A 23382-nucleotide genomic window follows, 5' to 3' on the forward strand; every position below is an offset into this window, starting at 1 on the left:
GAATTCTTTCTGCACACATCAGACAGACAGAAATGCAGCCAAAATGGCATCGCTGCTTCCTCTGCTACTAGTACTGCTGCTGCCTCCTACACTGATCTCCCAGATGCAGAGCAGGAATTTTCTGTTGTGATTGATACACAGTCCTCCCCCAGACAGCTGCAAACACACAGCCCAGGTCCCTGTAGCCCAGCAAAAGCCCACATGAGGCTAAAGCCCCTTACATCTGGAACATCAGTATCATCAGCACAAGCCCAGGAGATTAACCCCTCACATCCCCATTCAGCCTCACACTCATCTATAGCAGCTTTCCCTACCTCTGGTCAGCCTGTAATTGACTCTACCATGAAAGAAATGCTTCTCTCCCTACAATCCTCATTAATCTCAGAATTTTCTTCTCTTTTCCACAAATTTTCTTCTGATTTAAATAACATGGGAGAAAGGGTCCAATTTGTAGAGAATAAAATGGGTGAATGTACAGAAACTATCAATGACCTAGTAGATGCATATGAAGAAGTTAAAGAAGATAACTCATGGATTTAAGCTAAACTTGCAGATCTTGAGGACAGATCCAGACGTAACAACATTAAACTACGGGGAATCCCAGAATCCGTCCCTCAATCTGATTTACACGCATATGCTCACAATTTGATGTCCGTCATTCTCCCTAAAGCTGCACCTATTGACCTTCCAATTGATCGCATCCACCGTATTCCTAAAGCATCACACTTGGCGGATTCGATGCCTAGAGATGTATTAATGAGAGTACATTTCTTTCAAACAAAAGAGCAACTTCTTTTATCCATTAAATCCATGACTACACTACCTGCACCTTTTGCAGATCTACAACTGTTTTCGGATCTCTCCAAACATACCCTACAACTTTGACGACAGCTGAATTCAGTAACAAAAGCTCTCCAGAATCACAAGATTCCATACAAATGGCGCCATCCAGCTACTTTGCTGATCTCCCATAATGGCAATGTGCACACTATCAATTCTCTCCATAAAGGATTACACCTCCTTCATACATGGGGAATCATACTAGACCCACCCCAGGAGTCCAACATTCCAGCCTCACCTCATGCTTCACATCACCCTGGACAACCGCAACCTGGTAGACGCAGATATCGTCCGTGATTTCGCATAGAGGCCACCACTTGTAATACGCTGTTATCCCTCTGGCTTATGGCTCAAAGTTACTGTTTAAGTAAATCTCATCTTTGATCTGTAGCATCTCGGTTTGAATCAACCTGATCTTCTGCTACGTAGTTTTTACACTTCTGGTATTGTTTGCGGTTATCTGCTCTTTCTTGACTTCCTCACTGACTCTCGTACGCAACTCCTTGCTACTTTCCAGTGACACGTCTGTTTTGGTTTTTTTTTGGCTTGAAGATTATCAGTGAAGTAGACTTCAAAACCCCATTTGCCACCGACTACAGCTGCCATTGGCCATAAATTATCTTGCTATTAAGCAACCTGTGAATTACTCCTCGATCTCCAGTTGTGAACATTCACACCACCAATAATTCCACTTTCACTCTTGTCTATAAATGCCAGAGGTCTAAACTAGAGATGAGCGAATCGAACATGACGAAGTGGAATTCGTTCCGAAGATTTGGAAAAATTCTATTCGCGACGAATCCGAAGATTAGCAAACTTCGGATTCACGAATCAAATTTTCCCAAAAATGGCGGCGACATGTGTGGTGACAGGAGAAAATGGACAGAGAAGATGGGGCGGGGATCTCTGGGAAGGCGCGCAGACAAGGCGCGCTGACCCATAATGCATTCATGAGTCATGAATCATGACATGTGATCGCATTAGCCAATCAGCAGCCAGCCAGCCAGCACTGTGTAATGGTGGAGCTATAAATCGCGGCCATCTTAGAATTCTCCATTAGCCTCCGGTCATTCAAGAGAGACAGAACTCTGTGTATTGAGGGACAGAGTTAGGGCCACAGAGACTTTAGGGCCACAGAATTGTTACTCAGGGACACAGAATTGTTACTCAGGGACACAGAATTGTTACTTAGGGACACAGAATTGTTACTCAGGGACACAGAATCATTACTCAGGGACACAGAATCGTTACTCAGGGACACAGAATCGTTACTCAGGGACACAGAATCATTACTCAGGGACACAGAATCGTTACTTAGGGCCACAGCAATCAAAGAATCGAAAATTTAAAGTGACATACACCATTTTTTTTTTTGGTGGCTGTCGTGCACAGTTGGTGCTGCAGTTTGCCGATTGTGTACAATAAACTGACTTTCTGCTTCACAACCACTATTGTACGTTCAAAGAGTTAAATCCATTTACACGCCGGCTGGCGGTAATATTTTTTGGGTGATTAGTGCATTCCAGTGACAGAAACGTACAGTTTCCAGCCAACGGCAAGCTGCAATTGACCGATTGTGTACAATAAACTGACTTTCTGCTTCACAACCACTATTGTACGTTCAAAGAGTTAAATCCATTTACACGCCGGCTGGCGGTAATATTTTTTGGGTGATTAGTGCATTCCAGTGACATAAATGTACAGTTTCCAACCAACGGCAAGCTGCAATTGACCGATTGTGCTAAATAAACTGACTTTCTGCTTCACAACCACTATTGTACGTTCAAAGAGTTAAATCCATTTACACGCCGGCTGGCGGTAATCTTTTTTGGGTGATTAGTGCATTCCAGTGACAGAAACGTACAGTTTCCAGCCAACGGCAAGCTGCAATTGACCGATTGTGCTAAATAAACTGACTTTCTGCTTCACAACCACTATTGTACGTTCAAAGAGTTAAATCCATTTACACGCCGGCTGGCGGTAATATTTTTTGGGTGATTAGTGCATTCCAGTGACATAAACGTACAGTTTCCAGCCAACGGCAAGCTGCAATTGACCGATTGTGCTAAATAAACTGACTTTCTGCTTCACAACCACTATTGTACGTTCAAAGAGTTAGATCCATTTACACGCCGGGTGGCGGTAATATTTTTTGGGTGATTAGTGCATTCCAGTGACAGAAACGTACAGTTTCCAGCCAACGGCAAGCTGCAATTGACCGATTGTGCTAAATAAACTGACTTTCTGCTTCACAACCACTATTGTACGTTCAAAGAGTTAGATCCATTTACACGCCGGGTGGCGGTAATATTTTTTGGGTGATTAGTGCATTCCAGTGACATAAATGTACAGTTTCCAGCCAATGGCAAGCTGCAATTGACCAATTGTGCTAAATAAACTGACTTTCTGCTTCACAACCACTATTGTACGTTCAAAGAGTTAAATCCATTTACACGCCGGCTGGCGGTAATATTTTTTGGGTGATTAGTGCATTCCAGTGACATAAACGTACAGTTTCCAGCCAACGGCAAGCTGCAATTGACCGATTGTGCTAAATAAACTGACTTTCTGCTTCACAACCACTATTGTACATTCAAAGAGTTAGATCCATTTACACGCCGGCTGGCGGTAATATTTTTTGGGTGATTAGTGCATTCCAGTGACGTAAACGTACAGTTTCCAGCCAACGGCAAGCTGCAATTGACTGATTGTGTACAATAAACTGACTTTCTGCTTCACAACCACTATTGTACGTTCAAAGAGTTAGATCCATTTACACGCCGGGTGGCGGTAATATTTTTTGGGTGATTAGTGCATTCCAGTGACATAAACGTACAGTTTCCAGCCAACGGCAAGCTGCAATTGACCGATTGTGCTAAATAAACTGACTTTCTGCTTCACAACCACTATTGTACGTTCAAAGAGTTAAATCCGGTTTTATTTTTGGGGTGCTTATTGAATTAAAGAGTATGTCAGACAACACGCAGAGGAGTGGCAGAGGAGGCAATGTTTCAGGAGCGAGCAGACGTGGCAGCAGAGGAAGGGGTCGAGGCAGCACTAGTCGCAGCCAGAGGCCAGTGCTCCCGGTGTCATCCAGCGGTCGTGTCTCCACCGACAACCCTGCCGTCATCGATTGGATGACTCAGTCGTCTTCCTCTTCCCAGGTCACCTCTGACACCTACAGCCAACGGTCGGTGGGTACGTCAGACACAACCGTTAGTTGGCATGGCCCGGGAGCAAGCCCACTGAAATGGCGTGTCCTCGACCTGCCCCTGTCCTTTGGTGTTCCCTCACCAAGCGAAGTATCGCATGCTGTGGGCTCAGCCCCACTGTACAGTGAGGAAGAGCTAACAGAGGGTGGTCAGGAACGGGGGGAGACATCCGCCTCTTCAGCAGCCAGGCGAAGAAGTACTGGCGAGGAGAGTGGCTCGGTAGCCGGTCTAGAGACAGGTCTGTCTCCTGACTTACACGCAGCCGAGGGGGCTAGTAGTGACGCGGAGACCCTAATTGATGATGATGAGGCTGATCGCACTTGGCAGCCTCGTCGTCATCAGGCTATTGCTTCCGCATCATCAGGAGAAGAGGGTGCCAGCTTGCCAGCGAGCAAAACAGTCGGTGGGTTGCCCAGGAGGCAGCAGGGTCGCAGCAGTGTCAGTGGAGCCAAACGGCCACGGAGTAGAGCACCAGCTCCACTGCAGCCTACCACCACGGCCAGTAGTGGTGCCGGTGTGCACGGAGGAAGTAGCAGTCAGCCAGTGAGGAGTAGCGGGGGCAAAGTTTCCTACTCGGCGGTGTGGCAATTTTTTGTCAAGCCGCCCGAGGAAGTAAACGTAGCCGTATGTCGACTATGTGGCCAGAAAGTCAAGCGTGGCCAGGTGGCCAATGCTGGGAGTACAGCGTTGCGTCAGCATATGCAGCGTCGCCATTTGGTGGCCTGGGAAAACCGTGATAAAGATACGGCGGTTCTGCCTGCCCCAGCCCCCGCTCCATCACCCGCTCCGTTACTTGCTCCGTCACCCGACGTCAATCGCCCTCTATCAGCCAGTCAAGGCTCCAACACCTCTGCTGAGGGGAGTTGTCGCTCGTTGGCATCTTCCGCTCGTTCAGATGCTCCTTCTCCTGCTACTCCTCTTCACGGATTCCGTCAGCAGTCTTTCTTGGAATCCGTTTCCAAGAGACAACAGTTTGCGAGCACGCACCCGACGGTGCAGAAGCTGAACGTCCTCCTGTCCAAGTTGCTGGTGCTGCAGTCCCTCCCTTTCCAAGTGGTGGACTCAGCACCTTTCCGAGAAATGATGGCTTGTGCCGAGCCGCGGTGGAGAGTGCCAAGCCGGCATTTCTTCGCCAAAAAGGCAGTGCCAGCCCTGCATTCACATGTAGAAGAGATGGTGGGCCAGTCTTTGAGCATGTCGGTCTCTGCCAAAGTGCACGGCAGCGCCGACGTGTGGAGCTGTAACTACGGTCAGGGACAGTACATGTCATTTACGGCCCACTGGGTGAACGTGGTGCCGGCACAGCCGCACCAGCAACTTGGACAGGTCACGCCGCTTTTGCCTCCACGTTTGCACGTCCTTGGTCCAGCAAAGATGTCCGCCTCTACCACCTCTTCTTCCGCCGTGTCCTCAGCCGCCACCCCCGTGCCAAGTCCCATTACCCGACCGGCATATCACATGTGCAGGGCGCAACGGTGTCACGCTGTGCTGCACCTGGTATGCCTTGGCGAACGTAGTCACACAGGGGAGGAACTTCTGAGTGTAATGAACAGAGAAATCGACAGATGGCTGTCTCCGCGCAAACTGAAAATCGGAACCATGTTGACCGACAACGGAAAGAACATGGTGTCTGCTCTGCGTCAAGGAAGGTTGTGCCATGCGCCATGCATGGCTCACGTGTTCAATCTGGTTGTCAAGCGGTTCCTAAAATCCACCATCCCACTGCAAGACATCCTTAAAATGTCACGTAAACTTTGCATGCATTTCAGCCATTCCTACACCGCAAAGCACACCCTCCTTGAGCTGCAGCGGCAGAACGGAATTCCACAGCATCGCCTGATCTGCGATGTTGCAACAAGGTGGAATTCAACCCTACATATGTTAGACCGCCTTTACGAACAGCGAAAGGCCATCACCGATTTCCTGATGTTACAAGCGGATAAAGGTACTCCCCTGTGCAACTTAGATGTCAGCCATTGGCAGCTCATGCGTGACACCTGCCGCTTGCTCAGGCCCTTTGAGGAGGCCACGCTATTCGTGAGTCGGCAGGACTATGGGATGAACGACGTCATTCCTCTGTTGCACGTCCTGGAACAAATGCTGTTAACAATGGCTGGTCAGGGTGCGGTAGACGTGGCGCACAGATCTCAACGCCACATGACCCCTGTGGGGGCAGGACAGGAAGAAGAGGAGGAGGTAGAGGAGGACATTGGTGCTCAGGAATTATTGAGTGAAATGGGTGGTTTTTCCACTCAGCGGACAGGAGTGGAGGAGCAGGAGCATCTGGTAGAGGAGGAGGAGGAGACAGAGGACCCAGACGCACCGTGGCAGTATGCTGTGGAGATGGAGGCAGGGAGTCCCTCGCATTCCTTGGCACAAATGGCCCATAGCATGCTCGGTTGCTTGCGTAGCGACAGCCGAATAATAACCATCAGACAGAGGGATGACTTTTGGCTGTCCACCTTGTTGGACCCTCGCTACCGTTCAAAAATGGTGGCCTTTTTCACACCTGCTGAGAGGGAGGCCAAAATAAAGTACTATAAAAACCACCTATGTAGTCGGTTGGTCTCTGCCTTTCTGCGCCAACGTCCATCCTCAGACACTGTGGGCCCTGTGCGCTCAGGTTCCGCTGCCATGGCAGCAGGGGAGGGGTGGGGTGGTAGGAGCAGTGGCAGCTCCACCAGCAGCGGCTGCCTCAGTCTGCAGTCGATGATGAGTAGCTTTCTTCACCAGCGCAGTGAGGAAACTACTAACCAGCCGCAGCAGCAGCAGCATCAGGTGGACCTGGAGCAGGACCTCAAACAACAGGCTTGGGCCTACTTGGACAGCACCCTGCCAACCGAGGTAGACAATCCCCTTGACTACTGGGCAACGAAACTTGACCTTTGGCCCCAACTAGCTGAATTTGCCCTTGAAAGGCTGTCATGCCCGGCCAGTAGCGTGGCATCGGAGTGCGTGTTTAGTGCGGCAGGAGGTATTGTAACTCCGCGGAGGACACGACTGTCCACCCAAAGTGTGGAGAGACTCACGTTTGTAAAAATGAATCAGGCGTGGATTAGTCTGGATTTCAAACCACCAGTTCCTGACACAACTGACCTAATAACCTAGCCGTTCAGGCCGCTCCCTGAACACCTCGGGAATTGCTTTGTATATCTGTCGCCTTAGAGGCCGCTGTCTGAACAGCTCATGAATTGCTTTCTATATGTGTCGCCTTTGAGGCCGCTGGCTGGACAGCTGATGAATTGATTTGTATATATGTACTTATTGTCCGCTGTCCGGACAGCTCATGAATTACTTTTTGTATATAGCCTTCCAAACCACTCTCAGAATAAGTCATGATATTCATGCTGTGTATAGCCTTATAGGCCAATGGTCAATCAAGTCATGATTGTTATAGTGTGTATAGCCTTATAGGCCGCTGTCTTTACAACTTTATAATTCCATGCAGTATATAGCCCTATCGGCCACTTTCTGGCATCCAGTTGCTGTAGCTATCACCACACTGTGCCACGGGCCCCTGTACCGCCTTCTCATACTGCTGCCAGATCCATCCTCTGCCATGTGTGTCTTTGTCGTCTGCTCACGCTGCTGGGTTCCAGTTTTAAACCTAGGCCTGTGTATGGCTTCCGAATACTGCTGCCTCCACCGCCACCCTGCGCCATGTGCCTCTGTCGTCTGCTCACGCTGCTGACGGCTTCCGCTTTTTAACCGAGGCCTGTGTTTGGCTTCCGAATACTGCTGCATCCACCGCCACCCTGTGCCATGTGTCTCTGTCGTCTGCTCACACTGCTGACGGCTTCCGCTTTTTAACCTAGGCCTGTGTATGGCTTCTGAATACTGCTGCCTCCACCGCCACCCTGCGCCATGTGCCACTTTCAGGTCTCCTTACACTGTTGGTGGGTTCCATTTTGTGATAGGGTGCTGTATGGCCTTCCATTGCTGCTGCCTCCACAGCCACCCTGCGCCATGTGCCTCTGTCGTCTGCTCACGCTGCTGACGGCTTCCGCTTTTTAACCGAGGCCTGTGTTTGGCTTCCGAATACTGCTGCATCCACCGCCACCCTGCGCCATGTGTCTCTGTCGTCTGCTCACGCTGCTGACGGCATTCGCTTTTTAACCTAGGCCTGTGTATGGCTTTCGAATACTGCTGCCTCCACCGCCACCCTGCGCCATGTGCCACTTTCAGGTCTCCTTACACTGTTGGTGGGTTCCATTTTGTGATAGGGTGCTGTATGGCCTTCCATTGCTGCTGCCTCCACCGCCACCCTGCGCCATGTGCCTCTGTCGTCTGCTCACGCTGCTGACGGCTTCCGCTTTTTAACCGAGGCCTGTGTTTGGCTTCCGAATACTGCTGCATCCACCGCCACCCTGCGCCATGTGTCTCTGTCGTCTGCTCACGCTGCTGACGGCTTCCGCTTTTTAACCTAGGCCTGTGTATGGCTTCCGAATACTGCTGCCTCCACCGCCACCCTGCGCCATGTGCCACTTTCAGGTCTCCTTACACTGTTGGTGGGTTCCATTTTGTGATAGGGTGCTGTATGGCCTTCCATTGCTGCTGCCTCCACCGCCACCCTGCGCCATGTGCCTCTGTCGTCTGCTCACGCTGCTGACGGCTTCCGCTTTTTAACCGAGGCCTGTGTTTGGCTTCCGAATACTGCTGCATCCACCGCCACCCTGCGCCATGTGTCTCTGTCGTCTGCTCACGCTGCTGACGGCTTCCGCTTTTTAACCTAGGCCTGTGTATGGCTTCCGAATACTGCTGCCTCCACCGCCACCCTGCGCCATGTGCCACTTTCAGGTCTCCTTACACTGTTGGTGGGTTCCATTTTGTGATAGGGTGCTGTATGGCCTTCCATTGCTGCTGCCTCCACCGCCACCCTGCGCCATGTGCCTCTGTCGTCTGCTCACGCTGCTGACGGCTTCCGCTTTTTAACCGAGGCCTGTGTTTGGCTTCCGAATACTGCTGCATCCACCGCCACCCTGCGCCATGTGTCTCTGTCTTCTGCTCACGCTGCTGACGGCTTCCGCTTTTTAACCTAGGCCTGTGTATGGCTTCCGAATACTGCTGCCTCCACCGCCACCCTGCGCCATGTGCCACTTTCAGGTCTCCTTACACTGTTGGTGGGTTCCATTTTGTGATAGGGTGCTGTATGGCCTTCCATTGCTGCTGCCTCCACCGCCACCCTGCGCCATGTGCCTCTGTCGTCTGCTCACGCTGCTGACGGCTTCCGCTTTTTAACCTAGGCCTGTGTATGGCTTCCGAATACTGCTGCCTCCACCGCCACCCTGCGCCATGTGTCTCTGTCGTCTGCTCACGCTGCTGACGGCTTCCGCTTTTTAACCGAGGCCTGTGTTTGGCTTCCGAATACTGCTGCATCCACTGCCACCCTGCGCCATGTGTCTCTGTCGTCTGCTCGCGCTGCTGACGGCTTCCGATTTTTAACCAAGGCCTGTGTTTGGCTTCCGAATACTGCTGCATCCACCGCCACCCTGTGCCATGTGTCTCTGTCGTCTGCTCACGCTGCTGACGGCTTCCGCTTTTTAACCTAGGCCCGTGTATGGCTTCCGAATACTGCTGCCTCCACCGCCACCCTGCGCCATGTGCCACTTTCAGGTCTCCTTACAATGTTGGTGGGTTCCATTTTGTGATAGGGTGCTGTATGGCCTTCCATTGCTGCTGCCTCCACCGCCACCCTGCGCCATGTGCCTTTGTCGTCTGCTCACGCTGCTGATGGCTTCCGCTTTTTAACCGAGGCCTGTGTTTGGCTTCCGAATACTGCTGCATCCACCGCCACCCTGCGCCATGTGTCTCTGTCGTCTGCTCACGCTGCTGACGGCTTCCGCTTTTTAACCTAGGCCTGTGTATGGCTTCCGAATACTGCTCCCTCCACCGCCACCCTGCGCCATGTGCCACTTTCAGGTCTCCTTACACTGTTGGTGGGTTCCATTTTGTGATAGGGTGCTGTATGGCCTTCCATTGCTGCTGCCTCCACCGCCACCCTGCGCCATGGGCCTCTGTCGTCTGCTGACGCTGCTGACGGCTTCCGCTTTTTAACCGAGGCCTGTGTTTGGCTTCCGAATACTGCTGCATCCACCGCCACCCTGCGCCATGTGTCTCTGTCGTCTGCTCACGCTGCTGACGGCTTCCGCTTTTTAACCGAGGCCTGTGTTTGGCTTCCGAATACTGCTGCATCCACCACCACCCTGCGCCATGTGTCTCTGTCGTCTGCTCACGCTGCTGACGGCTTCCGCTTTTTAACCTAGGCCTGTGTATGGCTTCCGAATACTGCTGCCTCCACCGCCACCCTGCGCCATGTGCCACTTTCAGGTCTCCTTACACTGTTGGTGGGTTCCATTTTGTGATAGGGTGCTGTATGGCCTTCCATTGCTGCTGCCTCCACCGCCACCCTGCGCCATGTGCCTCTGTCATCTGCTCACGCTGCTGACGGCTTCCGCTTTTTAACCGAGGCCTGTGTTTGGCTTCCGAATACTGCTGCATCCACCGCCACCCTGCGCCATGTGTCTGTCGTCTGCTCACGCTGCTGACGGCTTCCGCTTTTTAACCTAGGCCTGTGTATGGCTTCCGAATACTGCTGCCTCCACCGCCACCCTGCGCCATGTGCCACTTTCAGGTCTCCTTACACTGTTGGTGGGTTCCATTTTGTGATAGGGTGCTGTATGGCCTTCCATTGCTGCTGCCTCCACCGCCACCCTGCGCCATGTGCCTCTGTCGTCTGCTCACGCTGCTGACGGCTTCCGCTTTTTAACCGAGGCCTGTGTTTGGCTTCCGAATACTGCTGCATCCACTGCCACCCTGCGCCATGTGTCTCTTTCATCTGCTTACGCTGCTGACGGCTTCCGCTTTTTAACCTAGGCCTGTGTATGGCTTCCGAATACTGCTGCCTCCACCGCCACCCTGCGCCATGTGCCACTTTCAGGTCTCCTTACACTGTTGGTGGGTTCCATTTTGTGATAGGGTGCTGTATGGCCTTCCATTGCTGCTGCCTCCACCGCCACCCTGCGCCATGTGCCTCTGTCGTCTGCTCACGCTGCTGACGGCTTCCGCTTTTTAACCGAGGCCTGTGTTTGGCTTCCGAATACTGCTGCATCCACCGCCACCCTGCGCCATGTGTCTCTGTCGTCTGCTCACGCTGCTGACGGCTTCCGCTTTTTAACCTAGGCCTGTGTATGGCTTCCGAATACTGCTCCCTCCACCGCCACCCTGCGCCATGTGCCACTTTCAGGTCTCCTTACACTGTTGGTGGGTTCCATTTTGTGATAGGGTGCTGTATGGCCTTCCATTGCTGCTGCCTCCACCGCCACCCTGCGCCATGTGCCTCTGTCGTCTGCTCACGCTGCTGACGGCTTCCGCTTTTTAACCGAGGCCTGTGTTTGGCTTCCGAATACTGCTGCATCCACCGCCACCCTGCGCCATGTGTCTCTGTCGTCTGCTCACGCTGCTGACGGCTTCCGCTTTTTAACCTAGGCCTGTGTATGGCCTTCAATTGAAGCTGCTTCTGCTCTGCCACTCTGCCATTGGACTCTTTATAGTCGTCTCCCCACGCTGCTGCTGGGGGGGACTTTTTAACATAGGCCTCTGTATGGCCTTCAATTTTAGCTGCTTACGCTCCGCCACTCTGCCATGGGCCCCTGTACCGCCTCCTCATGCTGCTGCCAGGCCCGTAATCTGCCATGGGCCCCCGTACCGACTCCTCATGCTGCTGCCAGGCCCGTAATCTGTCATGGGCCCCTGTACCGCCTCCTCATGCTGCTGCCAGGTCCAGAGTGTGTCATGGGTCCCTGTACGGCCTCCCATTGCTGCTGTCTCCATCGCCACACTCTGCCATGTGCCACTTTCAGGTCTCCTTACACTGCTGGTGGGTTCCATTTTGTCATAGGGTGCTGTATGGCCTCCCATTGCTGCTGCCTCCACCGCCACACTGTGGCTCCACACTCCACACTGACTCCACACTGCCCAAATGAGTGAAGTGTGCGGTGATTCTAAGATCGACGGCACTCATCTGCATGTCATACTGACTGACAGTATTATTTCTCTTCCCCAGCAGACTCCAAGGGCATTTAAATTAAAGGTACAGTGTTCTGCACTAATATAAAGGCTCTCTGAAGCCTAGAAACACCCTTTTTATAAGTTAAATTCGCAGCGAATATATTCGGCACGAAGCAAATTTAATCGGCGAATTCGGCGAATCAGCCGAACCGAATTTTTGAATAATTCGCTCAACTCTAGTCTAAACCATCCTGAAAAATGGAAATCATGGAGAACAGCACATGACCATAAATGCAACATTTTATGCTTACAAGAAACTCAGTTTTTCCTGTTCAGCTCAACCGTATTGCCAATATAAGAACTTCCCCCATGTTTACAATGCCTGTTTCACTGTTAAGAAAAGAGGGGTCTTGATAGCGATCAAGGACTCGGTTTCATTTATGTTACATCACCAAGTCACCGACCCTAATGGTCGATTCCTTATTCTGATCTATAAGATTGACAATGTTCAATATATGCTGATGAATGTGAATGCACCTTAGAAGAAACCCACCGCCTTCCTCACCAAAACTATCCATAAAGCTAGGAAAATACAACAAGGACATCTACTCGTTTGTGGAGACTTTAACATTGTCCCAGATAACGTGATGGATTCATCTGCTACAGCAAAACGCCATTCCCTTCTCTTCAATCCTTCCTGCATGCCAACAAGCTATTTGACACGTGGAGGTGTTACCATGCCAGTGAACATGACTACACATATTTCTCTCCTTGTCATAAATCTTACTCTAGAATTGATCTGATTTTACATGACAAATGGTTATTGCAAAAAGTACATAAGTCTGAGATCCATACCATAACGTGGTCGGACCATGCCCCTATCTCAATATCGCTTACAGACACCCCCTTGCAACCAAATACCTTTGTATGGAGAGCCAACAACTTTTTATTGCAACATCCAAAGCTCTCGAATTCTCTTTCTGAATTTTTTGCTCAAAACATAAACTCGGTCCCTGACCCCTTTGTGGTATGGAACTCTCACAAAACATTTATTAGAGCTTTGTTAATTCAAATGGGATCGAGAGAAAAACGAAAAAAGAAGTCACAATGCTTAGATCTCCTACTAAACTCTGTTAGAGTTATTGAAACCCAGAATAAAGCACAGCCCACCCAAGCTTTTAAATCAAAATTAACATTGTTGCGTCAAGAACTTCGATCTCTCCTATTGGACTCCTTTGAACATATGCAACGTAAGGTGCAAGCCACCTTCTATTCCACCTCTAATAAGGCAGGGAAAGCACTATCCCGTAAAATTAAAGCCCATAGAATTAAATCCAGAATACCATTTCTTTATGACACTACTTCAAATACCAAAATCTTTAATCCTCAGCACATTGCAGATGCCTTTAGCTCCTATTACAGTTTACTATACATTATCAAATTGGATGATTCCATACACCAACCCCCTCTGATCAAGATTAACACTTTTCTTGAAAAAATCAAACTCCCTTCCTTATCGGAAACGCAACTTAATGCTCTCAATGCCCCATTCACCCACCAAGAAATTATCTCCACAATACGATCTCTCCCTATTGGCAAATCTCCGGGGCCTGATGGTCTGACAGATGAATACTACAAACAATTCCTCTCTATTCTAACAACTCATCTATGCTCCATTTACAGCCTCTCCGCTTCCCCTTCATCTTTCCCATCTGAAATGCTCAAAGCCCTCATAATAAAAACTACAGAAACCAGGCAAAGAACCTACATCCCTGCAAAATTTCAGACCAATCTCTTTACTGAACCTTGATTTGAAAATTTATGCTAAACTAATAGCGACTATATTGAATAATATTCTTCCTTATCTAATACATCGTGACCAATCCGGTTTCACCAAATTTCGTCAAACCTTGGATGCAACCAGACGATTGATAGATCTTATACACCACGCCGAGGTCTCTCGAACGCCTTCTCTGCTTCTAGCCCTGGATGCAGAGGAAGCATTTGATAGAGTCCATTGGAATTATCTTCATCAGGTACTACTACCCTACTAAGGTACTACCCTATCCTAAGTGCAATTTTAGCCCACTATACTACCCCTTTGGCTCAGGTTTATTCCTCGAACATGTTATTGCGTCCCTTTCACATAACCAACTGAACAAGGCAAGGATGCCCATTATTGCTGTTAATTTGTTAATCTTCTTATGGAACCCCTAGCGGAGCATATACGCTCTAACCCAAACATAAGAGGCTTCTATTGGCCATCGCACCCACAAACTAAGTTTGTTTGCCGATGACGTTATCCTTTTCATTTCCGATCCAGCTTCCTCTTTGACCGAAGTATATCGTACTCTAAACTGGTTCATCAAAGTGTCGTATTATAAAGTCAATGAGAACAAATCCGTAATATTGGATCTAGGTCTAGATGGTATCACCAGAAATATATTGCAGAATCAACTCATCTTTGCATGGGACGACTCTGGCATATCTTACGACTAACCAAATTAGTTAAAGGTCTGTTTTCGGTCAACTACATTCCATTTCTCTAAAAAATGCAACAAAAATTGCAATCATTACAACATGAGCTTTCCTGGGCTGGCAGGCTTGTTGCCTTTAAAATGTCTATTCTTCCCCAGCTGCTTTATTTATTTAGAACTCTCCCCATTCCTATCCCACGTTCTTACTTCAAATCCTTACAAACCTCGTTAAACAAATACATATGGCAGGGAAAGAAACCCCACTGCGCTCATGCAACACTTACAAAACAGAGATCAGTAGGAGGTTCTGGATATATTAACTTTAGTGATTACTATACATCAACGATACTTTCACAACTGAGAGAATGGTTTAATACCTCATCTACTGCTACATTGTGGAGTCAAATAGAATCTACCTACATTCAAGGAGAGAATCTAAGTGCATGGCTCCTGGGAATATCCCTAGGGATTCTGATCTCACCCACTCTCCCCCTGCCTATTTTTAGCGACAATCTCTGAATGGCGGATTCTCATCTGTGCTCCTTGTCCTTCCATGCAAGCAGTGATGTCTAATCTTCCTTTGCACATTTTAATACATCTTACCCCAGATATTCCTATACGCCACTTGTCCGCATGCGGCATAGCATACATTCAGGACTTTTTTAACGACTCCTCCCTTAAATCATTCACGTCTCTTCAACAAGAATTCCACCTACCTCCCCAATTACTTTTCACCTACCTTAGGATATCCCATTGCCTATCTAAACAATCCTACCCCTTTTACAAGCTTCCTAAACCCGCTTGGAACTATATCTCTTGCTACACTACTAAAACCAAAGGTATTTCACTTTTCTACAATATCTTAAACCAAAAGAAAGCATTTACTAAGGTTAAACCACTTCTCCAATGGGAGAATGATCTTGCCTACATTTATACTGAGCAACAATGGCTTCACATATTTCAATCAATTTACAGAGCCACTTGCCGCTCGACACTATGGGAATTAACACAAAAAATATCCCTTAGATGGTATCTCACTCCCGGTAAAATGGTGCGTTTTAATAACCACGTATCCCCTTTGTGGTGGAGGAACTGCGGGAAACCTGGGATCTTTATTCACATCTTTTGGCGTTGCCCGCTCCTAAAAAATATCCCTTAGATGGTATCTCACTCCCGGTAAAATGGTGCGTTTTAATAACCACGTGTCCCCTTTGTGGTGGAGGAACTGCGGGAAACCTGGGAGCTTTATTCACATCTTTTGGCGTTGCCCACTCCTAAACAACTTCTGGCCTACAATTTTTCAAATTATATCTGCTATTTCACGGTCCTCTGTTCCCCTAAATCCTGATTTAGCGTTACTGAATTTAAATATTGACAGTATTAACCCCCATGCTAAACACTCTGTCACCCACATTCTTTTGGAAGCTAGATTGAGTATCACTAGATCTTGGAATACCTCTCATCCACCCACTGCGTTTGATGCTATCGCATTAGTTCACAGGCACTGTTCTTGTAAACTTGTGATGGCCTCTAGCAAAAGCAAATATAGAAAAGTACGTGCCCTATGGCAACCTTGGCTCAGATGGTACCAAACAAACCCACCTGTGTGAACACCTCACTTTGGTTCTTTAGCTGATCTCTCTAAGCTCTAAGACATTTCTTAGATCTTAGATCTCTCTAAGACATTTTAAATGTAAACGTTACTGTGTCACTGGTCTTTTTATGATTTTTTTTTCTCTCTCTGTTCTGTTTACCTGTTTTTTTGTTCTCTTTAATTTTATCAATGACTGTAGAATGTTTATCTACTGCATACGGGTATATCTTGTATTTTTATTTAAAAATTTGCAATATAAATTATTGAAATATAAAAAAAAAAAACCCACACATTTCGTGCATGTATTCCACATTCAACTAATTATCCCCTTTTAAAGGCATAGTTCACCTTTACCAAAAAACTGCCTATGCAGGTAATGGGTGTCTGTAGATAAAAACAAACTGTGCAGCTTTTACTAAAGTTGAACAATGCCTTTGCTATAGGTATAGGCTATTTCTGTACCTCCACCTGACTTAAAAACTCCCACCTGATTGAAAATCTCCCAGAAATGGCATCCCCCAATCATGCTTTTTGGCTAGGATAATGCCAAGATACTCTCAGCCCAAGTAATTAGGGAAATTTGAGGAAAGACCTGGCAACCTACATCATATAAAAATTTGGCAACAAAATCCTATGAAAAAGACTTTTAAGTGTATTAGACATGGTGGCCAGAGAGATGGCTCTCAGAATTGCCAAGAGTTGGATACAAATGGATATATTCATACATAATGGTTTTGCTAAAATTATTATTTGCAGTTTTTGTAGGCTTGTTGTATTATACACCTCACCTGCAGAAAATTCCACCTCTGCCATGCATGCCATGGACACTCACTTATTTGATAAGTACTGGCCATCAATGACAAGCACACGTTCTTAAATACATTAAATACATAAGTTACAGGTGGATGCTTCCATCCAAATGACATTCACTCTAGTTAAGAAGACTTTAATTTGTCATAAAAAAATAAACTTAATAAAAAGCTGTTTTTCAGTAAGTCATTTATGGTAGTTAAATGTTATCCCTTACCTTAGGTCTTTTCCATACAAATGGGATATTTGGTTTTTCACTGTAGAATAGGGAACTGTCATTTGCAGAAAAATCTATATCTTCAAACAAAGTTCCTTTCTGAAGACATTCTTGCTTGAGCTGCTCATACGTTTTACCAGATGAGTGGATGGTTCGGGCAGTGTGGGGAAAACTGGGTTCCCTCTGTTTTGGGTCTTGATAGATGTATGGCATGTCTCCCTGTTTGTTTTTATTTCTTTTTGTGTTACCCAAAATGCAGATAAGGCAAACTACTGCACACGCTGCTATAACGTAGCAGTCTGAGAAGAAAAAATATTTAAGGTGTACTACCTGACCTGTGTACAGTATGGTGACTAAAACAAACATTCAGAAAATGTCCACTCCTCCTTTATTTCCACCTGTTAGAGTGAGACACTATTTACATTTCAAAGCTGATGAATAGCACAGGGAACACCCTGCTGAGCCAACAGTAACAAGTAGAGATGAGCGAATCGAACTAGGCGAACCGGAATTCGAGTCGAATTTCAGGAAATATTCGATTCGTGTCGAAACCGAAATTTTGCCTACTTCGGGTGCGCGAATCGAACATTTCCCGATCAGCCGGCAAAAGTGTCCCTGCAGTGAGCTCCGCTATTTCTGACAGTTCTCTGACAGAAGGAACACATGTTTAGCGGTTGAAACATTGTATCTATTAGTTTACATTTAGGATACAGATGTTTCAACCACTGTACATGTGAAGAAGTTGTGAGAGAACTGTCAGAAATAGAGGAACTCTGCACATACACTTTTTGCCGGCTTGGAATTATTCTTCTTTTCATCCTACTTCTTCTTCTTCTTCATCCTCAGAAGAAGAGGATGAGGATGAGGATGAAGAAGAAGAAGAAGAAGAAGAAGAAGAAGAAGAAGTAGGATGAAAAGAAGAATAATTCCAAGCCGCCAAAAAGTGTATGTGCAGAGTTCCTCTATTTCTGACAGTTCTCTCACAGCTTCTTCACATGTACAGCGGTTGAAACATCTGTATCCTAAATGGAAACTAATAGATACAATTTGTATCTATTAGTTTCCATTTAGGATACAGATATTTCAACCGCTGTACATGTGAAGAAGCTGTGAGAGAACTGTCAGAAATAGAGGAACTCTGCACATACACTTTTTGCCGGCTTGGAATTATTCTTCTTTTCATTCTTCTTCTTCTTCCTCATCCTCATCCTCATCCTCATCCTCTTCTTCTGAGGATGAGGATGAAGAAGAAGAAGAAGAAGAAGTAGGATGAAAAGAAGAATAATTCCAAGCCGGCAAAAAGTGTATGTGCAGAGTTCCTCTATTCTGCAGATACACTTAGAGGAGCTCTGCAGATACACTTAGAGGAGCTCTGCACATACACTTTTTGCCGGCTTGGAATTAATCTTATTTTCATCCTACTTCTTCTTCTTCTTCTTCTTCTTCTTCATCCTCATCCTCAGAAGAAGAAGAGGATGAGGATGAGGATGAAGAAGAAGAAGAAGAAGTAGGATGAAAATAAGAATAATTCCAAACCGGAAAAAAGTGTATGTGCAGAGCTCCTCTAAGTGTATCTGCAGAGCTCCTCTAAGTGTATCTGCAGAATAGAGGAACTCTGCACATACACTTTTTGCCGGAAACCGCTGTATGGAGTGAATGTCCCAGAACTGTCAGAAATAGACTATTTATGACAGTTCTGGGACATTCACTGCATACAGCTGTTTTAACCGCTGTATGGAGGGAATGTCATGGAACTGTCAGAAATAGACTATTAATGACAGTTCTGGGACTGTCCTTCAATGCAGCGGTTGAAACATTGTATGTATTTGTTTCCATAAATGGATCCATTTATGGAAACAAATACATACAATGTTTCAACCGCTGCATGGAAGGACAGTCCCAGAACTGTCATTAATAGTCTATTTCTGACAGTTCCATGACATTCCCTCCATACAGCGGTTAAAACAGCTGTATGGAGTGAATGTCCCAGATCTATCAGAAATAGACTATTTATGACAGTTCTGGGACATTCACTGCATACAGCTGTTTTAACCGCTGTATGGAGGGAATGTCATGGAACTGTCAGAAATAGACTATTAATGACAGTTCTGGGACTGTCCTTCCATGCAGCGGTTGAAACATTGTATGTATTTGTTTCCATAAATGGATCCATTTATGGAAACAAATACATACAATGTTTCAACCGCTGCATGGAAGGACAGTCCCAGAACTGTCATTAATAGTCTATTTCTGACAGTTCCATGACATTCCCTCCATACAGCGGTTAAAACAGCTGTATGGAGTGAATGTCCCAGATCTATCAGAAATAGACTATTTATGACAGTTCTGGGACATTCACTGCATACAGCTGTTTTAACCGCTGTATGGAGGGAATGTCATGGAACTGTCAGAAATAGACTATTAATGACAGTTCTGGGACTGTCCTTCCATGCAGCGGTTGAAACATTGTATGTATTTGTTTCCATAAATGGATCCATTTATGGAAACAAATACATACAATGTTTCAACCGCTGTATGGAAGGACAGTCCCACAACTGTCATTAATAGTCTATTTCTGACAGTTCCATGACATTCCCTCCATACAGCGGTTAAAACAGCTGTATGGAGTGAATGTCCCAGATCTATCAGAAATAGACTATTTATGACAGTTCTGGGACATTCACTGCATACAGCTGTTTTAACCGCTGTATGGAGGGAATGTCATGGAACTGTCAGAAATAGACTATTAATGACAGTTCTGGGACTGTCCTTCAATGCAGCGGTTGAAACATTGTATGTATTTGTTTCCATAAATGGATCCATTTATGGAAACAAATACATACAATGTTTCAACCGCTGCATTGAAGGACAGTCCCAGAACTGTCATTAATAGTCTATTTCTGACAGTTCCATGACATTCCCTCCATACAGCGGTTAAAACAGCTGTATGCAGTGAATGTCCCAGAACTGTCATAAATAGTCTATTTCTGATAGATCTGGGACATTCACTCCATACAGCTGTTTTAACCGCTGTATGGAGGGAATGTCATGGAACTGTCAGAAATAGACTATTAATGACAGTTCTGGGACTGTCCTTCAATGCAGCGGTTGAAACATTGTATGTATTTGTTTCCATAAATGGATCCATTTATGGAAACAAATACATACAATGTTTCAACCGCTGCATGGAAGGACAGTCCCAGAACTGTCATTAATAGTCTATTTCTGACAGTTCCATGACATTCCCTCCATACAGCGGTTAAAACAGCTGTATGGAGTGAATGTCCCAGATCTATCAGAAATAGACTATTTATGACAGTTCTGGGACATTCACTGCATACAGCTGTTTTAACCGCTGTATGGAGGGAATGTCATGGAACTGTCAGAAATAGACTATTAATGACAGTTCTGGGACTGTCCTTCAATGCAGCGGTTGAAACATTGTATGTATTTGTTTCCATAAATGGATCCATTTATGGAAACAAATACATACAATGTTTCAACCGCTGCATTGAAGGACAGTCCCAGAACTGTCATTAATAGTCTATTTCTGAGAGTTCCATGACATTCCCTCCATACAGCGGTTAAAACAGCTGTATGCAGTGAATGTCCCAGAACTGTCATAAATAGTCTATTTCTGATAGATCTGGGACATTCACTCCATACAGCTGTTTTAACCGCTGTATGGAGGGAATGTCATGGAACTGTCAGAAATAGACTATTAATGACAGTTCTGGGACTGTCCTTCAATGCAGCGGTTGAAACATTGTATGTATTTGTTTCCATAAATGGATCCATTTATGGAAACAAATACATACAATGTTTCAACCGCTGCATGGAAGGACAGTCCCAGAACTGTCATTAATAGTCTATTTCTGACAGTTCCATGACATTCCCTCCATATAGCGGTTAAAACAGCTGTATGGAGTGAATGTCCCAGATCTATCAGAAATAGACTATTTATGACAGTTCTGGGACATTCACTGCATACAGCTGTTTTAACCGCTGTATGGAGGGAATGTCATGGAACTGTCAGAAATAGACTATTAATGACAGTTCTGGGACTGTCCTTCAATGCAGCGGTTGAAACATTGTATGTATTTGTTTCCATAAATGGATCCATTTATGGAAACAAATACATACAATGTTTCAACCGCTGCATGGAAGGACAGTCCCAGAACTGTCATTAATAGTCTATTTCTGACAGTTCCATGACATTCCCTCCATACAGCGGTTAAAACAGCTGTATGCAGTGAATGTCCCAGATCTATCAGAAATAGACTATTTATGACAGTTCTGGGACATTCACTGCATACAGCTGTTTTAACCGCTGTATGGAGGGAATGTCATGGAACTGTCAGAAATAGACTATTAATGACAGTTCTGGGACTGTCCTTCAATGCAGCGGTTGAAACATTGTATGTATTTGTTTCCATAAATGGATCCATTTATGGAAACAAATACATACAATGTTTCAACCGCTGTATGGAAGGACAGTCCCACAACTGTCATTAATAGTCTATTTCTGACAGTTCCATGACATTCCCTCCATACAGCGGTTAAAACAGCTGTATGGAGTGAATGTCCCAGATCTATCAGAAATAGACTATTTATGACAGTTCTGGGACATTCACTGCATACAGCTGTTTTAACCGCTGTATGGAGGGAATGTCATGGAACTGTCAGAAATAGACTATTAATGACAGTTCTGGGACTGTCCTTCAATGCAGCGGTTGAAACATTGTATGTATTTGTTTCCATAAATGGATCCATTTATGGAAACAAATACATACAATGTTTCAACCGCTGCATGGAAGGACAGTCCCAGAACTGTCATTAATAGTCTATTTCTGACAGTTCCATGACATTCCCTCCATACAGCGGTTAAAACAGCTGTATGGAGTGAATGTCCCAGATCTATCAGAAATAGACTATTTATGACAGTTCTGGGACATTCACTGCATACAGCTGTTTTAACCGCTGTATGGAGGGAATGTCATGGAACTGTCAGAAATAGACTATTAATGACAGTTCTGGGACTGTCCTTCAATGCAGCGGTTGAAACATTGTATGTATTTGTTTCCATAAATGGATCCATTTATGGAAACAAATACATACAATGTTTCAACCGCTGCATGGAAGGACAGTCCCAGAACTGTCATTAATAGTCTATTTCTGACAGTTCCATGACATTCCCTCCATACAGCGGTTAAAACAGCTGTATGCAGTGAATGTCCCAGATCTATCAGAAATAGACTATTTATGACAGTTCTGGGACATTCACTGCATACAGCTGTTTTAACCGCTGTATGGAGGGAATGTCATGGAACTGTCAGAAATAGACTATTAATGACAGTTCTGGGACTGTCCTTCAATGCAGCGGTTGAAACATTGTATGTATTTGTTTCCATAAATGGATCCATTTATGGAAACAAATACATACAATGTTTCAACCGCTGTATGGAAGGACAGTCCCACAACTGTCATTAATAGTCTATTTCTGACAGTTCCATGACATTCCCTCCATACAGCGGTTAAAACAGCTGTATGGAGTGAATGTCCCAGATCTATCAGAAATAGACTATTTATGACAGTTCTGGGACATTCACTGCATACAGCTGTTTTAACCGCTGTATGGAGGGAATGTCATGGAACTGTCAGAAATAGACTATTAATGACAGTTCTGGGACTGTCCTTCAATGCAGCGGTTGAAACATTGTATGTATTTGTTTCCATAAATGGATCCATTTATGGAAACAAATACATACAATGTTTCAACCGCTGCATGGAAGGACAGTCCCAGAACTGTCATTAATAGTCTATTTCTGACAGTTCCATGACATTCCCTCCATACAGCGGTTAAAACAGCTGTATGGAGTGAATGTCCCAGATCTATCAGAAATAGACTATTTATGACAGTTCTGGGACATTCACTGCATACAGCTGTTTTAACCGCTGTATGGAGGGAATGTCATGGAACTGTCAGAAATAGACTATTAATGACAGTTCTGGGACTGTCCTTCCATGCAGCGGTTGAAACATTGTATGTATTTGTTTCCATAAATGGATCCATTTATGGAAACAAATACATACAATGTTTCAACCGCTGCATGGAAGGACAGTCCCAGAACTGTCATTAATAGTCTATTTCTGACAGTTCTATGACATTCCCTCCATACAGCGGTTGAAACCGCTGTATGGAGTGAATGTCCCAGAACTGTCAGA

General features: G+C 46.1%; 1 protein-coding gene, 1 long non-coding RNA gene and 1 pseudogene across 5 annotated transcripts in view; 2 read left to right on the plus strand and 1 right to left on the minus strand.

Annotated features, from left to right (window-relative positions):
- Nucleotides 1–17489, minus strand: part of CAPN9 (calpain 9) — an 834396-nt gene extending 816907 nt beyond the window's left edge. The window contains exon 1 of one of the 4 annotated variants that reach the window (XM_089654542.1): nucleotides 17158–17486. In XM_089654542.1, the coding sequence (XP_089510668.1) occupies nucleotides 17158–17370 (213 nt within the window). In that variant the 5' untranslated portion in view covers nucleotides 17371–17486. Of the gene's footprint in view, nucleotides 1–17157 lie in introns of all 4 variants that reach the window. The other 3 variants (XM_089654541.1, XM_089654540.1, XM_089654543.1) reach the window with 3 other exon arrangements.
- Nucleotides 1–23382, plus strand: part of LOC149444775 (uncharacterized) — a 34330-nt gene that overhangs the window by 144 nt on the left and 10804 nt on the right. The window lies entirely within an intron of this gene.
- LOC149444776 (uncharacterized) lies at nucleotides 14–1262 on the plus strand (annotated as a pseudogene).

The sequence above is a fragment of the Staurois parvus genome, unplaced genomic scaffold, assembly GCF_062004578.1.
Source record: "Staurois parvus isolate SC_StPar_1 unplaced genomic scaffold, SC_StPar_1.0 ptg000774l, whole genome shotgun sequence".
NCBI lineage: Eukaryota > Metazoa > Chordata > Amphibia > Anura > Ranidae > Staurois > Staurois parvus.